We start from the raw sequence: 17,553 nt of genomic DNA, 5'->3' as shown, positions 1-17,553 counted from the left end.
ATAGTAAGTTAGTCTATTTAAATTCTTTTGCTCATATGAAAAAAATAGGTTGTTTATGGTCCCTATATTGAGTAAAGGAACATAAAAATATTTGTTTTATAGCTATAACAAAATTGAATAATGTAAACATTTTCGGATATCCGAATCCGTATATGAAAATTCGGATATCCGAAATTTTAAATACGGATTCAGATATCAATATCCATTATCTGAATTTTCAGATATTCGGTTTTGAACGCCCCTACCTCTACTAACCATCCTCTTTGAGTCCCCCTTCAGAACCTCCTCACCCCTTTCCCTCTCCTTCCTAAACCGAGAACCCTCCAACTCATACAGAGGTCTCAACTCAAAACAACAACAACCTCCACCTCGAACTCATCCCATGGTCACTAGCTCCCATAGTGGTATAGTCAAACCCATTCATAAGTTAAATCTTCTTACCTATTTGTCTCTCTTATTTCCCAATCACATATACATGCCTTTAAGGACCTTAATTGGCGTCAAACTATGCACGAAAAGTACAATGCTCTTATCTTGAATATGACTTAGACTTGTCCCTTGACCCTAAGGGGTCAATATTATGAGGTTGAGGTGGCTCTTTCGCCACAAATTTAATATAGATGGATATCTCTCACACTACAAAGCAAAAATTGTAACAAATGGTCGTTATTAGTAAAAATGTATAGAATGTGATGAGATCTTCATACCGATTATCAAATCGGCTACCATAAACATGGTTCTCAACATTGTAGTATCTAGACATTGGCTGATCTATAAGCTAGACGTGAAGAATGCATTTCTTTATAGATACTTACATGATCAACCTCTGGGGTTCAGAGACACTTAGTTTCCAGATCACGTGTGCCATCTTCAAAGATCTCTTTACGGTCTCAAACAGACTCCTAGGGCCTGTTATCACTGGTTTGCCCATCACCCCACATCCACCAGGTTTCACCACAGTTGCACAAATCCATCATTATTTATTCTACATTCTCTCAGGGTGACTGTATATTTATTACTTTATGTCGATGATATTATAATAACAACTTATTCTACTACCCTTTTACATAGATCATTGACAAATTCATCCGTGAGTTTTCCATGACAAATCTTGGGCCACTTAACTATTTTTTGCTATTTCTGTTGTTTAATCTTCCACATGTTTTTTTCTCTCTCATCATATGTATGCTTATGACAAGTTGCAACTCTTTTTGAATCTACAACAAAACCAATCCACAAACTAAATACATCTGGGTCTCTGGTGGTTGACCCCATTCTATTTCACAGTCGAGCAGGTGCCCTTATGTATCTCACCTTCATCATACCTGATGTTGATTTCGTTGTTCAACATATTTGCTTATACATGCATGATCCTTGAGAGCCCCACTCACTTACTCTAAAATGGATTCTATGCTATATTCGGGCTACACTTGATCATGGGATCCAACTGATGGGTTTTCCCTAAGAACATCCTATGTGCTCATACAAACCCTAATGCTTGGATCTAGGTTTCTCTATTGTACATGCAAGTTATCCAAGACTATAAACCCTAATTCTAGCATTCAAGTAATCATATTAATATGAGAATAGGTTTAAGATATTACCTTGATTGTTATGTAGCAATAACAATCCCAAATCTCCTTGTATTGACTTTAGAAAGCTTAGAGTCACAATTGTCACTCCTCTAATGGTTCACAAACACCATAAGCAAGAGGATGAAGAGGAGAGAGGATGGAGGTTGCCCAAAACGTGTTCTAACCCTAGAATAAAGCTTCTCCACGTTTTTGGGTCATAAGGGTCTTATATATAGTTAGACAATTAGGGTTATCTAACAAGGAAACCCTAATTTAGATGCTTAAGCCCTAAGCAACCCATAGACTCCTTTAATTAAGGCCTTGGACGATTTCCTTATGGGTTTCCCCATAGAATTCGTCCACCCCTTAATACAAGGCAATCCATGGCCCAAATTGCAATTATCTTATAATTACAATTCCAGTCCCTTAAGTTTAATTAATCTCCTTTAGTCACAAAACTAATTACCAATTAATTATTGACTAATATTAATTAAACAATATGATTTCTCCTTTAATATATTATTCTCATAATATATTAATAAACCATATTTAATCCTTTCTCTCCATAATTCATCCTATCAAGTTGCTTTGGTGAAGGCAACCCAAAAGGACCATGCACCATCGGGTCAAGTACATACCAAAATAGTTATGGACTTAGACACTAATCCAACAGTCTCCCACTTGGATAAGTCTAATAACTCTTATGCGTATGACTTCAGAGCCTGATATGCAATCGTAGCTTTCCAAAGCCGCTGTCAACTCTGATCATATCAGATACGCGTGTCCTTAGATAAGGGATCATATATTCCTCCATTCTAGATATCATATGAGACATGATTTCAAATCATTCTCTTTGTACTATTTCTCGAATTCAGATTTATGACGACTGACTAATTGAACAAATCAAATTAGCCCTAGCCCGGCCGAGCATTTACGTTTGTCATCACTAAATCATCGAGGAGCCCAAAGATATCGCTTTTATCCTACCTTGGATAAAAGGAACGGATAAACTTTGATACAATGCTTGCTTGCACTTACTCACCGAATCACACACAACAATATGTTTTATAACACCATGTTACTAGTGCGTTTACATATTATCAATGTGCAACCGATTTGCAAGATACAACTCACACATCTCGGTTTCAAGAATATAAGATGTTATCGTCTCACCAATCACTCGTGATACAATTGATGGAGTGATCCAAGTGAGCGTGGGTTTAATCCAATGCTCAAATCATATTCATAAGCACTCATTAACGTTGCAGCAAACATTTGCTTATGCCTAATACTCTTTTAGACATTCCACACACCAATTCACGACAGTCTTCATTCATATCTACTTCCAACATATGAACGACTGTGGCCCGTTCGAATAATTCGATTATTCTTAATAAATTCAATTATTCTGGAAGTCAAAACATGCAAAGTGAAACACAAGAATAATACTAATCCCATATGGCCTCAAACCTTTGAGTATAAATAAAACACCTTTTATTTATCACCATATCGATTACTCATTATTTGTTGTTTCGGTTAATCAACTTCTTACTTGAATTACAACACTTGTCCCATGCACCTAGCATGCACACAATGTTTACTTATGGTTCTTACTTTTGTGAAATAGATCAAATTGAACACATTTTCAATCATTCTCATTTTACAACTCCAAATCCTTTTTCATAAGTGTAAGAATATCAAATTCTTGTTACTTATAAAATATGCTAGATTCTAACATTCTATGCAACGATCCTTTCGTAATGTCGCTGCATCAAAGTCACAAAGACTGTTACCAATGATATTACAAAGTCCTCTAACGGAGATTGTTACAAGACAATTCCTTAGATATGATGTCTCTCACTCAAAGTACATTCCTTTGAACATCCTTTTGCATAAAAGTTTCTAATCTAGACATAGATTTTCAATATTCAATTCCCAATATGGACACGCTTCCATATTTTCCATATGACAACTCATTCTTAATAGAATCTTATCTATTCGTAATGATGTCGATATGGTCCATCCAATATGGAAACATTTCCATAATTTCCATATGACAACTTATTCTTAATAGAATCTTTTCTATTCATAATAATGTCGATATGGTCCATCCAATACCATGCTTCCAACTACTCACAAGCGACCAATCTTCGTCAAACTTTGGATTGTCCTTTGATAGTTGTTTAATTATTTTAGTCAAAACCGATTCTAGTCCCTTTTCCCTCTAAATGCGCTTGACATTTGGAAAAATTTAGAATGGTCAAACATCAAAGCATTTGCAATCGATCCTATACCCGAAGCGTATAGGACACGACGCATAATGTTTTATTTGCTATGTTCTCGAAATTCGAATTGTGAAGAGGAATGCCGTAATCATAATCGAAATTTTAAGAACACACTATGTACCCTTGACTAAATTTATTAACATTTCTCAACCTAATCCTTTAGATTTGAAATGAAGCATAATATTCTCTCCCTTAATTATAGCAAAACAACTTTACAACCCTTACAACTTTGCAAGGATATAATTCTTGTTTTCTATAATTAATATTGCCAACTTGCAATACGTGCCTTAATAATCATACAATCATAACATTTATGCTCCCACTATCATGATGATTATTATAAAACATAAAACTTATGCTCCCACTAGCTTTGACATGTATTCAGAAACAACTTAACTTTCAGAAAAACAATGCTTATTGAATTTCTTAAGTTCATGTTTCTAATACTTAGTGCTTTGATAATCTTTTATCAAGGCTTCTTGAACTTATACACATTTGCCTTAGATAGTTCATATGTGTGTGTAAACAATTGCCAAACCTCACAATTCAAATTATGGAAAGGGATACCGTAACCATAATCGAATTCGAGAATGCAATTTTACAATCACTATCTTCTTAAAATCTTTCTTAGTGAAAGCATTTCCTCACAATCATTTTCATGAAGGAGGAAATCTTATGACACTTAGATTTAAAACGGTGTATGTGTTCCTACCCATGTGAATTTGTTAAAACCAAGGTTTACGACAAATTCAAACTCATATGGATCGAACTTTCTTAATCTCGATTTCTTGTCTTATGGTAGCACAGCTGCCCACCATGTCTTCTAAGTAGTTAAGCAGCTCACCTTTTCTTATCAATGTACTTTTCATTGATCAAGGTCCTTGCCTTTTTATGCATTCAAATGAGAACTCATAGGACTCACATGCATAATTAACTCGATTGGATTGGCACAGAAACAAAATAATGTCAACACGATAGGTTGTAAACCTCAACTCGTGTGCTAGTGATGATCGATACGGTTTATTTGATTTGTTCTTGAAACCTTTCAAGATCATTAAGAATCCCACTGACTCCTTGACATATAAGATTCTCTTGTCAAAACATTTCTTGACAAACAAATATTTAAGAGTTAGTGTAGCTTTTATCAAAACTCTTCATAAATTGGTCCTAGTTGGTCATTGTCTTATCCAAGACATCACGACTTTCCCTAAGAACATCCTATGTGCTCATACAAACCCTAATGCTTGGATCTAGGTTTCTCTATTGTACATGCAAGTTATCCAAGACTATAAACCCTAATTCTAGCATTCAAGTAATCATATTAACATGAGAATAGGTTTAAGATATTACCTTGATTGTTATGTAGCAATAACAATCCCAAATCTCCTTGTATTGACTTCAGAAAGCTTAGAGTCACAATTGTCACTCCTCTAATGGTTCACAAACACCATAAGCAAGAGGATGAAGAGGAGAGAGGATGGAGGCTGCCCAAAACGTGTTCTAACCCTAGAATAAAGTTTCTCCACGTTTTTGGGTCATAAGGGTCTTATATATAGTTAGGCAATTAGGGTTATCTAACAAGGAAACCCTAATTTGGATGCTTAAGCCCTAAGCAACCCATAGACTCCTTTAATTAAGGCCTTGGACGATTTCCTTATGGGTTTCCCCATAGAATTCGTCCACCCCTTAATACAAGGCAATCCATGTCCCAAATTGCAATTATCTTATAATTACAATTCCAGTCCCTTAAGTTTAATTAATCTCTTTTAGTCACAAAACTAATTACCAATTAATTATTGACTAATATTAATTAAACAATATGATTTTTCCTTTAATATATTATTCTCATAATATATTAATAAACCATATTTAATCCTTTCTCTCCATAATTTATCCTATCAAGTTGCTTTGGTGAAGGCAACCCAAAAGGACCATGCACCATCGGGTCAAGTACATACCAAAATAGTTATGGACTTAGACACTAATTCAACACCAACTTCACATGTCCCCCACTTCATCTCTTTATGCATACTCTAATGCAGACTTGGGGGATACCCAACCACTATATGCTTCACCTCAGGATATTGTGTATTTCATGGGGACAATCTCATCTCTTGGTCTTCCAAAAGACAAGGCACCATTTCCAGATCTAGTGCCAATGTAGAATACAATGGTGTTGTCAACACCGTCACAAAAATATCATGGATCCGAAACCTTCTACTTGAGGTATGTTGTCCTACGCCTAAAGCAACCAATGCATATTACTACAATGCCAGTACGGTATACATGTCAAGCAATCTGGTTCAACATCAACGGACAAAACACATTGAAATCGACATTCACTTTGTTCGAGGCAAAGTAGCTCTCGACCACATACGTGTTCTTCATGTTCTATCCACCTCAACTAATATGTTTGCTAAAGGGCTATCCACGAGCTTTTTCTCATATTTTCGCTCTAGTTTAAACGCCCATCATTTATCTCCCGATCAAACTGCGGGCGGTGTTAGTATGTATTGTATTCCAATGTATATTAGCCCACGGTTAGCCCTATTATAATAAGACTATAGGCCTTTTTTTGAAACGGCAAATGCATTAATATAGATAAAAAACCAAGCCATTAGCAAAAAGCTAAGGAGAGGAGTACAAGGGTTAAACAAAACAGACAACATTTACAAGTATAAACCAAAACAAAACCAAACAGTCAAGAGAAATGATTGTTAGCCACCAAATGGAGAACAAATCAATCAGTCAAACCCCTTCCAATATTATCCCTGTACTTAAAGCAATCAAAAGTATGTACAATAATAATATCTGTCGTTTTTGTAGGAGAGACATTGCTTTCGTTGATTTTTTTTATTTTTTATTTTAGGCTAACCAAATATTCCAAAGTGACGAGCAAAGAATCATGATAAGTGAAAGTCTTTTCTTTGGACAATTTTCCCATGAAGTAGCAAAATCTACCAATTCCCAAAGGGAAAATGCCGGTAATAGCCAAAAAATATGGGGTAATTTCAAAATTTAGACATGAAAATGGACATTTCTAGGTATAGACATGCATTCCGCGGAGCTACCTCCGCGAAGCTCCGCGGAATGACAAAATCGTAATTAAATCAACGTAAAAAAAAAAAACTCAAGATCCATTCCGCGGAGCTACGGTAGATTCCGCGGAGCTCCGCGGAGGTAGCTCCAAGGAATGGATCTTAAGTTTTTTTTTTTTTTTTTTTTTTTTTGATCGAATCTTCGGAGTTTATATTCATTACCCAACTAATTATTTTCAAAAAAAGATTATCATAGTATGATAATCTTTTTTTGAAAATAATTAGTTGGTGAATAAATATAAACCCCGAATAATCGTTCCCGAAAAAAAAACTCAAGATCCATTCCTCGGAGCTCCGCATAATCTACTGTAACTCCGCGGAATAGATCTTGAGGTTTTTTTTTCTTTTCTTTTACGTTGATTTAATTACGATTTTGTCATTCTACGGAGTTACAGTAGATTCTGCGGATGTAGCTCCACGGAATGCATGTCTATATCCGAAAATGTCCATTTTCATGTCTAAATTTTGAAATTACCACCTATTTTTTGGCTATTGCCGGTATTTTCCGATTCCCAAACGTTTATATGTATTTATATATAAGAATCATATTGATTTCCATTCAATAATAATTTTCAGATATAATTGTTTCACACAAGATCATGCCTCCACCATTGTCTCATATAGTTTAATAATATGCTTAAAAAATTTATTTCCTCAGAATCACAATAGTAAGTAGATCTCCACACCTCTATCATTTTGGTTGTCCTTAACTGAAACTATGGTAAATACTAAATAGATTTGCGAGCCACCTCACCCTCTCCTCCCTAAGACACTCTACCACACTAATAGTAATTTAATCCAAAGTTATGATTTGAAACCATTACATACCGAATTTGTTTTTTTGAATTGCGAAATGTTAGGTGTTAACCACTATGGGAGATTGAGTTTGAGAGAAATTTTTAGATAAAAAATTTAAATTATATGATCCATTTTTTTAAAGTTTTATTAAATAGTTGAGACATTTCTCTTGATATTTCAAGTAGTTATAATGGTCATTTTGTGATAAATAGCTTTTGTGGTGATCCGTTAGAGTGACTTTTATCTCGTATATTATCATGTTATTTTTGTGAGTAACCCACTAACCCGGAAAAAAGAAATACTTTATACTCATTTGTATATCATTATTAATTAAAGTATAAGTAAATAAACTATGTGCGCTGACTGCCTGGGGCCTAGGTTATGTGATTCATTGTTGTTGCCTATTGGTGACATTTGTCACAAAACCATTTAAATAATAACAAGCATCAACCTAATAACATTAAATGGACCATAGGGATAACATGGTTACCTGACACGAACACTTGAAAAAAAAAGTTGATCCAACACTACCATGTTCATTTCCATGTGAAACCTCTTTTCTTTTCCCTTGTTTGCTTATGTTATAAGCATGTGAAGGTGAGTTATGATTTCAAAAATGGATAAACAATGTTAGCTCTCTTTCTTTAAAATATCATATTATATCTTATCACATGACCTTTTGTGGCCGAGAAAAAACACTTTTACAAAAATAGCTACTTTCTTTCTCAAAAACTAAATTCAACATTTTGTTAATATATATGCAAGAATAAATGAGCTTGACTCAATTCAAAGGGTATAGCAATAACTATTTTGAAATAATAAAAAGAGTAAATTACATAAATAGTCTATATAGTTTGGTTTAGTTTTCGTATTTGGTTTCTAACATACATATATATATATATATATATATATATATATATATATATATATATATATATATATATATATATATATATATATATAAGGATCAAATGAAAACACCTAAAAGATTGAGAACGCGATAACAGTTATGGACCAATTATTTTATAAGGGCATCAGAGGCATTTTACAATTTAATTAAATATGGATAAATGGGAAGTAATTAATCAATTCCGAAAATCATGAGATTTTTTTCCCCAATTATTAAGAATACTTAAAATCTTCCGTTTAATTAATAAATTAATAAAAATATCATTTAACATGAATTAAAAAAAACGTTTATTTGTTTTATATTTTTATTTTTACTAACAACATTTGATAATGAATAATTTATCGGTTTACCTCATTTATTTAAAAAAAATATCTTCATAAATAATGATTTATACATTACATTTAAAAATGAATAAAATTGTAAATTATAAATGAATTAACTCAGTTGTATTTATGAATACACTTGTAAAATCATAAATGAATAAAACCCAAAAAAAAAAAATTATAAATCAACTAAAATGGTACTCATATATAAATAAATAAAACACATTTCTATTCATATAAGAATATAATTATAATAGTAAATGAATAAGTTACAATATATATATTTTTTGTCACGGAAACTAGTGCTACAATTAAAATCATAAATGAATAAAACATATTTTTTCTCCTTCCAAAAGAGGTATTGGTGTCGGTGTTTCATTTGTTAAATCTCCCACCTCCCACTATATGCATGTTTATTCATTGTATCTGCAAAAATGTTAATGAAACAATTATGTATAATTATATAGTCATTCACACAAAAATATACTGATATTCACAAATGAAGACTCTGTTATTCATAAATAAATATAGTCATTCACACATAAATATATTGGTTGTGGTTGCTTGCCTTGCTCCTCTCGGACCAGCATCATGGAGTATTCATTGATGATTAACTGCAAAATGAGACATCTAACATTATATTCATATAAGATTACAACTGCAAGCATTCAAGTTCCATTTTTCTGAATTCGGGCATTTCATCGAGCACCTTATATGCATAACTTATCTTCTTCCCCTATTAGCCAATTTTAATGAGTAAAGTACCATACCTGAGAAGCATTTTCAAGAAAAAGAATTACGAAGCTTTTGTGCATACAATAAAATAAACAATAGAAGAGGTTCAAATCAGCATAACATTTGGCTTTCCAATGGATTTTGCAAGAAAAAAAGAATGCACATGTACAAATTTGAACAATATATAGCATTGTAGGGCTCAAATCAAGAGAAGAGGTGGACTTTTACCTGCAACCAAGATTAAGACACTTGTAAAACGCCACTTTCGACCACCACCAAGCTAGCACTCTACTGTAATACGTAAATCGCGCAGAGAAAAGGAAGAATTCTCAGTTCCCTGTATTTTCCCTGTTCTTCGATTTCTATCTGCAACCAAGATTAAGACTGGGTGAGAGACAGGAATGAAAAAGAAAAACTTGATTATCAAGAAAAAGGGCTACGATTCAAATCAGAAAAGAAGAGGAAGTGGGTCTCACCATTTTTTCTCTTGCTCACATACCTGCATCGAGATAATGAAGAACGAAAGTCATCGCTGGGGTCTGCCACTGTTCGCCGCCAACATAACTCCATCACTGCTGCTTCCCCTTCCTCCTTCTCGATATCACTCTGAATCCTCGTGTATTCTCTCATTTGTTTCACATTTTTAGATGCTCTGGTGGTGTATAAATGAGGGAGGCGATGAAGCGTGCCCTAGGTATAGAGAGAGAGAGAGAGACACAAAGAGAGAGAGAGAGAGAGGACAAATTAAAAGGAAATATATCAGTGTGAGAAGTTATAGAAATTAAATAAACATTCAATTAGTATTATACCCTTTTCACCATTTAAAGTTACACTTTAATACCAATAATTTTCAAAATTTACATAAATGGTCCGTCTAATAATAGCCTTAGATTTGAATATTTAGATGGTCTATATTTGTTCTCGCGTTCTCAACCTTTTAGGTGTTCTCATTTGATGCTATATATATATATATATATATATATATATATATATATATATATATATATATATATTAACCATATTACCCTTATTATTATTTTTAGCTATTTTTATTATTCATCAATCTATTTGTTTATATATATAAAGTTAACAAGAGTTTATTAAAGTACAATCAACCATATAGAAACACATTATCACAACACTTGATCTCTTCCTTTTCCCATCCTTGTGTCGTTGCTCTAACTAACAGTCGCCACCCCTTCGCCAACTACTTCGTCTTCTACGACAAGTAATAAAATGAAACCAAAAATAATTCCAAAATCAAACCTAGAGCAACATATTCGATGACACGTATGAGAAATCGACAAGAATCCAAAGTGCAATTTATTGTAAATCGATCACAAGAAAGATTTTTGTTTTGAATGATTCCATACTCGATTTGAAAATCAACACATTGTGTTGGTTACTGACAAGGTTGTAAAAATCGTTCGGCTGTAGCTCGGTGGTCGACTGACGATAAGCGATTAATTAGACTCGGCGGGGATTAATCGACGATTAATCGGGAACCCTAAATTATTAATAAAATTATTTAAAAAATTAATATTTTCTAAAAAATTAAGTATTTGGAAATTTTAAATTTTAAAATTTTGAAAATTTAAAAATTTTAGTATAATATTTTAAATTTTGAAAGCTAAAAAATTTAAAAATTTAAAATTTTGGTGTAATATTTGAAGTTTTTTTTTTTTTTTTGAATTTTTTAAATATTTCCCGTCTATAACAGTCGAGGACCGCCAAGCCCGAGTTTGACTGATTTTGATCAATTTCCGCCAAGCACCCTAATCGTAATCGGTTCGAGGCCGCCAAACGATTAATCGGCCGCCAAGGCCGATTTCTGCAACGCTGGTTACTGGTGACCATCATGGTAATAATCTTCAAGATCGTTTATACTTTATAGTATTCGGCAAAAGTAAAATCCTTCAAACCAACAAATTTGGTGGTAACAACCTTCAAGTTCGTTCATACTATAACTTCTCAAGATTGTTCAAACCTTAAAGGTTGTTCAAGACTTATTTTTTATTTATTTATTATTATTTTTTAAGATTATCAAACCTTCAAGATATTTCCCCTATACACACAACAAAATTTTCAATTTTGGTTCGACCACATTTTTTCCTTATTTAATTGTCGATTCATACACAAATTTGGCTTTTCGATTTATGATTCCCCCCATACAACCCAAATTTACAAACTCGTAAAACATACAAACATCCAATTGAAATTTGATTCAACTGCTATCACCAAACCCAAATTTGAAGAAACCTATAGAATACAAAACAACCTCTAAAATGTTTCTAGTCGACATGGAAAAATCGAGGCTCGATTTTTTGATGTTCAACAACTCTTCAATGGTTGGAGATAAAATGGGCGTTGGTTAGGACTTAAGGCATAATGTCGACGAGTAGAAAAGATGGTTGCGGGAGAGAAAGGGGATTATGGGGGGAGAAGGGGCTATCTTTTTCATAGATAGTGTAAAACTAAATAATAGATAAATAATTAAAAAAATAAGGGGAAAGACCAGGTATAGACATTTTTTGGGGTTGAATTCAAAAATATAAACACAAAAAATTGGATTTTCGGGTATATACATGTATTCCGCGGAGGTAGCTCCGAGGGGCTCTGCGGAATCCACTGTAGCTTCGCGAAATGACAAAATCATAAATAAATCAGGGTATTAAAAAAACAAAAAACTCAAGATCCATTCCGCGAAGCTACCTCCGATGAATGAACTCATTCGGCGGAGGTAGCTCCGATGATTGGATCTTCTGAAAAAAAAATCACCTCAAATTATTCTTTTATGTAAAGATGTCCAATTAAAAGACAATTCTTTTATGTAAAGATGTCCAATTAATACTATCATAATATTTCCTTGAAAATAATTAGTTGGGGAAATGAATATAAACCCCGAACAATCGATGTGATTTTTTGTTTCTGAAGATCTATTCTCAGAGCTACCTCCGCAGAATGAATCTTGAGTTTTTTTTTTTTTTTTTTTTTTTAATACCTTTATTTATTTACGATTTTGTCATTCCGTGTAGCTACAGTGGATTCGACGGAGTCCTCAGAGCTACCTCCGTGGAATCCATATCTATGCCCGAAAATTCAATTTTTTGTGTTTATATTTTGGAATTCAACCCTAAAAAATATCTATAACCGGAATTTTCCCAAAAATAAAGACAAAAATGTCATTTTATATCGACCAAGTTGCGAAACACGTGACAAAACAAGCCAATACGAGTTAAAAAAAGATTAAAGACGAAATACAAATTATCTTAACCATAAGGACAACAACCATAAGGACCGTTTGTGTAACTTGTTAAATTCTTTCATAAGACAGCTGTTCTCCACATATTTTTTAAAATTCAAAAACGGCCCACGCACTTCGAAAAACCGGACCGTTACAACTCACTAACACTCACATTTCAAAATCCCGCTTCGTATTTTTCAAAAACTCAAAATTAAATTTCCTAAAACTCCAATAATTACCGTTAAACCCCTTCCTCACCTGTATAAATCCATATCAACACTCCTCCGCCCCACCACTAACTTTTCTCACTCTTCAAATTCACTCTCAAACAAACCCTAATTCGATAAATTTCTCTATTGATTCTACTTTTTCTTTTTGCAACCGAAAATGCGTGAGATTCTTCACATCCAAGGAGGCCAATGCGGCAACCAGATCGGTGCCAAGTTCTGGGAGGTAGTTTGCGCCGAACACGGCATTGATTCCACCGGCCGTTACCAAGGCGATTCAGATCTGCAACTAGAGAGGATCAATGTTTACTACAACGAAGCTAGTTGTGGGAGATTTGTTCCTAGGGCTGTGCTCATGGATCTTGAGCCTGGTACCATGGATAGTCTCAGATCTGGTCCATATGGTCAGATCTTCCGTCCCGATAACTTTGTTTTTGGTCAATCGGGTGCTGGAAACAATTGGGCTAAGGGTCACTATACTGAAGGTGCTGAGTTGATTGATTCTGTTCTTGATGTTGTCAGGAAGGAAGCCGAAAACTGCGATTGCCTTCAAGGTATTTCTCTTCGACATTTTCACAAACACTTTCTCATCATTCGGTTTTGTTATATGTTTTCTCTAAAACAGTTTTTCATCAGGCTGTTAATGAACATCTTACATGATTTTTTTAGTAGATCAGTATTTTTTTTTTCTTTTAGACATTTTCTCAAACACCTGTTGCTCATGAGAGTTTGGTTACTTGAACTGTGTATCTGTGTCTGTAGCCGATCTCACTTATAGATCTAGATCTATGTATCCCAAATAAGCGTTTTTTGACACGAACACTTGTAAATCAGGGGTTTCTGGTTTTCGATTTACATTCTCCAAATGCAGGGTTCCAGGTTTGCCATTCCTTAGGAGGTGGAACAGGATCCGGTATGGGAACCCTCCTGATTTCGAAGATCCGAGAAGAATACCCAGATCGCACCATGCTGACATTCTCCGTTTTCCCATCACCTAAAGTTTCCGATACCGTTGTCGAACCTTACAACGCCACGTTGTCAGTTCATCAACTTGTTGAAAACGCCGACGAGTGTATGGTTCTTGATAATGAAGCTCTCTACGATATCTGCTTCAGAACCCTCAAACTCACCACTCCTAGCTGTAAGATCTTCACTCCAAACTCATCTCAAATCATCACTTTTCCCAAATTTATGAACTAATTGATTGATTATGTCTATTTTTCAACAGTCGGAGATCTAAACCACTTGATCTCAGCAACAATGTCCGGTGTAACATGCTGTCTCCGATTCCCTGGTCAACTAAACTCCGATCTAAGAAAGCTAGCAGTAAACCTCGTCCCATTTCCCCGTCTCCATTTCTTCATGGTAGGCTTTGCTCCGTTGACCTCCCGTGGGTCCCAACAATACCGAGCCCTAACAGTCCCAGAACTCACCCAACAAATGTGGGACGCCAAGAACATGATGTGTGCAGCGGACCCCAGACACGGGAGATACCTAACAGCATCCGCCATGTTCAGAGGGAAAATGAGCACCAAAGAAGTGGATGAACAGATGATCAATGTCCAGAACAAGAACTCATCATACTTTGTGGAGTGGATTCCCAACAACGTGAAGTCAACTGTTTGTGACATCCCACCAACAGGTCTGAAAATGGCGTCAACATTCATTGGGAATTCGACTTCCATTCAGGAGATGTTTAGGCGTGTGAGTGAACAGTTTACTGCTATGTTTAGAAGGAAGGCTTTCTTGCATTGGTACACAGGTGAAGGTATGGATGAGATGGAGTTTACTGAGGCTGAAAGTAATATGAATGATTTGGTGTCTGAGTATCAGCAGTATCAAGATGCGACTGCTGATGAGGAGGGGGAGTATTATGAGGATGAAGAGGAGGAAGAAGGGCAGGAGATGTGATGGGTTTTGTTATTAGTTATTACTTATGAATCAACAATCCACGGAGTCCCAGTTTGTCGATCTTTGGCAAAGGGAAGAGTGGGTGGTGTTATTATGTTTTTGTGTTAGGATTCTTGAAACTTTATATGTTCGTTCTACTATCGTGCTATGGAGTAGTTTTTGATATATATTCGTGATGGGTTACTCTTTGTTGATGGTTTTAGTACAAAATCTAAATATTCATGTTGGCCCAATTACGTGTCATCACCTCAATGTCGGATGGGCCTTAACTAAGATTGATATAATGAGGCTTTTAAACGACAAGTGGTACGTATATATTTTTTTTGAAGACAAAATTGCAAAAATGGTCCCTGTGGTATGCAAAATTTTGGGGTTTTAGTCCAAACAGTGACTTTTTTGGTTTCGTAGTCCTTTTGGAGTGGTTTGTATGTGAAAATGGTCCCTCCGAAAATTGAAATGACTATAATACCCTTGGGGTATTTATTTTTCATTTTTCTTCCATTTTTTTTAAACTTAATATTTATTTATTTATTTTAACAATTAAAAAAACAATAAAGGACCCACCTCTCTCTCTCTCTCTCTCTCTCTCTCTCTCTCTCTCTCTCTCTCTCGCTCGCTCTCTCTCGTTCTTGGATACCACCACCAAGGGAAGAGGAACTGGTGGCTGCCCTCACCTCTGTAACTCCTTTCCTCCTTCATTTTCTTTCCCGTCGATCAAATAGCCCAAACACCCTGCGTTCACTTCGTGTGCTACCCACCTCCACAGCCGACAACAAAAGGGGAAAGCAGCCGAGAGGAGCAACGGAGCAACCATATTGCCACCTTTGATGCTTCAACCATCTTCGAGCTTGTCACCGCCTTCAGCTCCTGCGCTTCTTCTGTCTCAGAAGGAAGGTGCGAATTGCATTTAGGGTGAGGATATCGTTCTCCAAGCTAATTGTTCCGTAATCTGTTCATGAAATTAGTAATCTTTCTAAACAACATCGCACATATTTGCTTCGAATTTCAGTCAGAATTCGTCTTAGAGAAGCAAGATAAACACGAAAAAATCGTTCCAGAACAACAATGGGAGTAGCAATTGCAGCTTTTTGGAATTAACATTGAAATTAAAGGAGTGAAAACAACTAGGGTTTATTACTCTGTTTCTGTGCTTTTCTTCTACTTCTTCTTTCTTTTGAGCTCAAAGACGTTTTAAATCCTCTGTTTTCAGATCCTTCGTCAAATCGATTCAGCCAACTGGAGGATAAGCTACTGGAGGATAACTGTAAACCTTTGGTGATTACTTACACAATTTTGATCGATGCCACCATTTTTGATGGTGGGATTACTGAAGCAATGAATGTGATTTAGGGATTTTTTATATGAATGTGATTTAGGTACTTTTTGAATGTGATTTAGGAATTTTGATCAGGGCCACCATCTTCAACCCGATATGAATGTGATCTAGGGAATTTTGAAGTGATTTGGCTATGAAGGCGATAGGGATTCTTGGTTGTAAATGAAGAATGAGGAGAGAGAGAGAGAGAGAGAGAGAGAGAGAGGTGGGCCCTCTTATTTTTTTAATAATTAAAATGAATAAATAATTATTAAATTAGAAAAAAATGAATTTAAAAATGGAAAATAAATACCCCAAGGGTATTACAGTCATTTCACTATTCACAGGGACAAAAAACGCAATGAAACTAGCTCAAAAGGACCACCAATCCAAAAAAGTCGTGATTTGGACTAAAACCCCAAAAAAATGCATACCACAGGGACCATTTTTGCAGTTTTGTCTTTTTTGAATGACAAAACATTTATTAAAACCGGACTAAGTAAATAGACGGGTAGGTGAACAAACATTGTTACATAAACAAAGATCACCATACTGCGTAAATTTTTTGAAAACACACACAAAAAAAAAAAAATAATTAATTAAAAACATAGAAATTTAAAACCTAAATTACTAATAAACATAAAAACATAACATATCAAAGCTATGTCACTTGGCAAACTTGTGTAGAAATATTTTTAAGGAAATTATATAATGCTCACTTCTTAAATAATTATTAAAAATTTAACATATATAATCGCATTTGTGTGTGAACACTGCTCAGCAAGGGGCCGATCGGGGAGTATTCGGGATTATGCTCTCCGCAAGGGGGGGGGGGGGTAGCGAGTATTCGGATGAGTAATCGGCCAACTCGGGAGTTTTACAACACTGTTGTAACAAATAAAACATTACACTACTTAATTAAAAAACATAAAAACTTAAAACACAGAAACCATAGACAAATACTACTTGTCGTCGTCACCATCCACATCGCCCTCATCCGCCTCGTCACCGTCTGCATTAGCATCGCCATCATCCTCTTCGTCTTCACCGTCATTTCCCCCTTGGAGTTGTCTTCCCCATATGTGATCGGTCAAATCATGACGTAGATTGTGATGTGTTTCACGATTTTATAT

At 34.9% G+C, this 17,553-nt stretch overlaps 1 protein-coding gene across 1 annotated transcript; it reads left to right on the top strand.

The window, feature by feature from the left end:
• Positions 1 to 13,252: 13,252 nt before the first annotated feature.
• On the top strand, positions 13,253 to 15,272 carry LOC145076659 (tubulin beta-1 chain-like). Its single transcript, XM_079022468.1, has 3 exons — positions 13,253 to 13,748; positions 14,066 to 14,335; positions 14,423 to 15,272. The coding sequence occupies exons 1-3, from the start codon at positions 13,355 to 13,357 to the stop codon at positions 15,103 to 15,105; spliced, it is 1,347 nt and encodes a 448-aa protein (XP_078878594.1). The 5' UTR covers positions 13,253 to 13,354; the 3' UTR covers positions 15,106 to 15,272.
• Positions 15,273 to 17,553: the final 2,281 nt, after the last annotated feature.

This window comes from Lactuca serriola, chromosome 9, assembly GCF_051521515.1.
Source record: "Lactuca serriola cultivar US96UC23 chromosome 9, Lser_US96UC23_V15, whole genome shotgun sequence".
NCBI classification, from domain to species: domain Eukaryota; kingdom Viridiplantae; phylum Streptophyta; class Magnoliopsida; order Asterales; family Asteraceae; genus Lactuca; species Lactuca serriola.
Note: the sequence above shows the minus strand (reverse complement) of the source record. Positions and strands in the feature narration are given on the sequence as shown.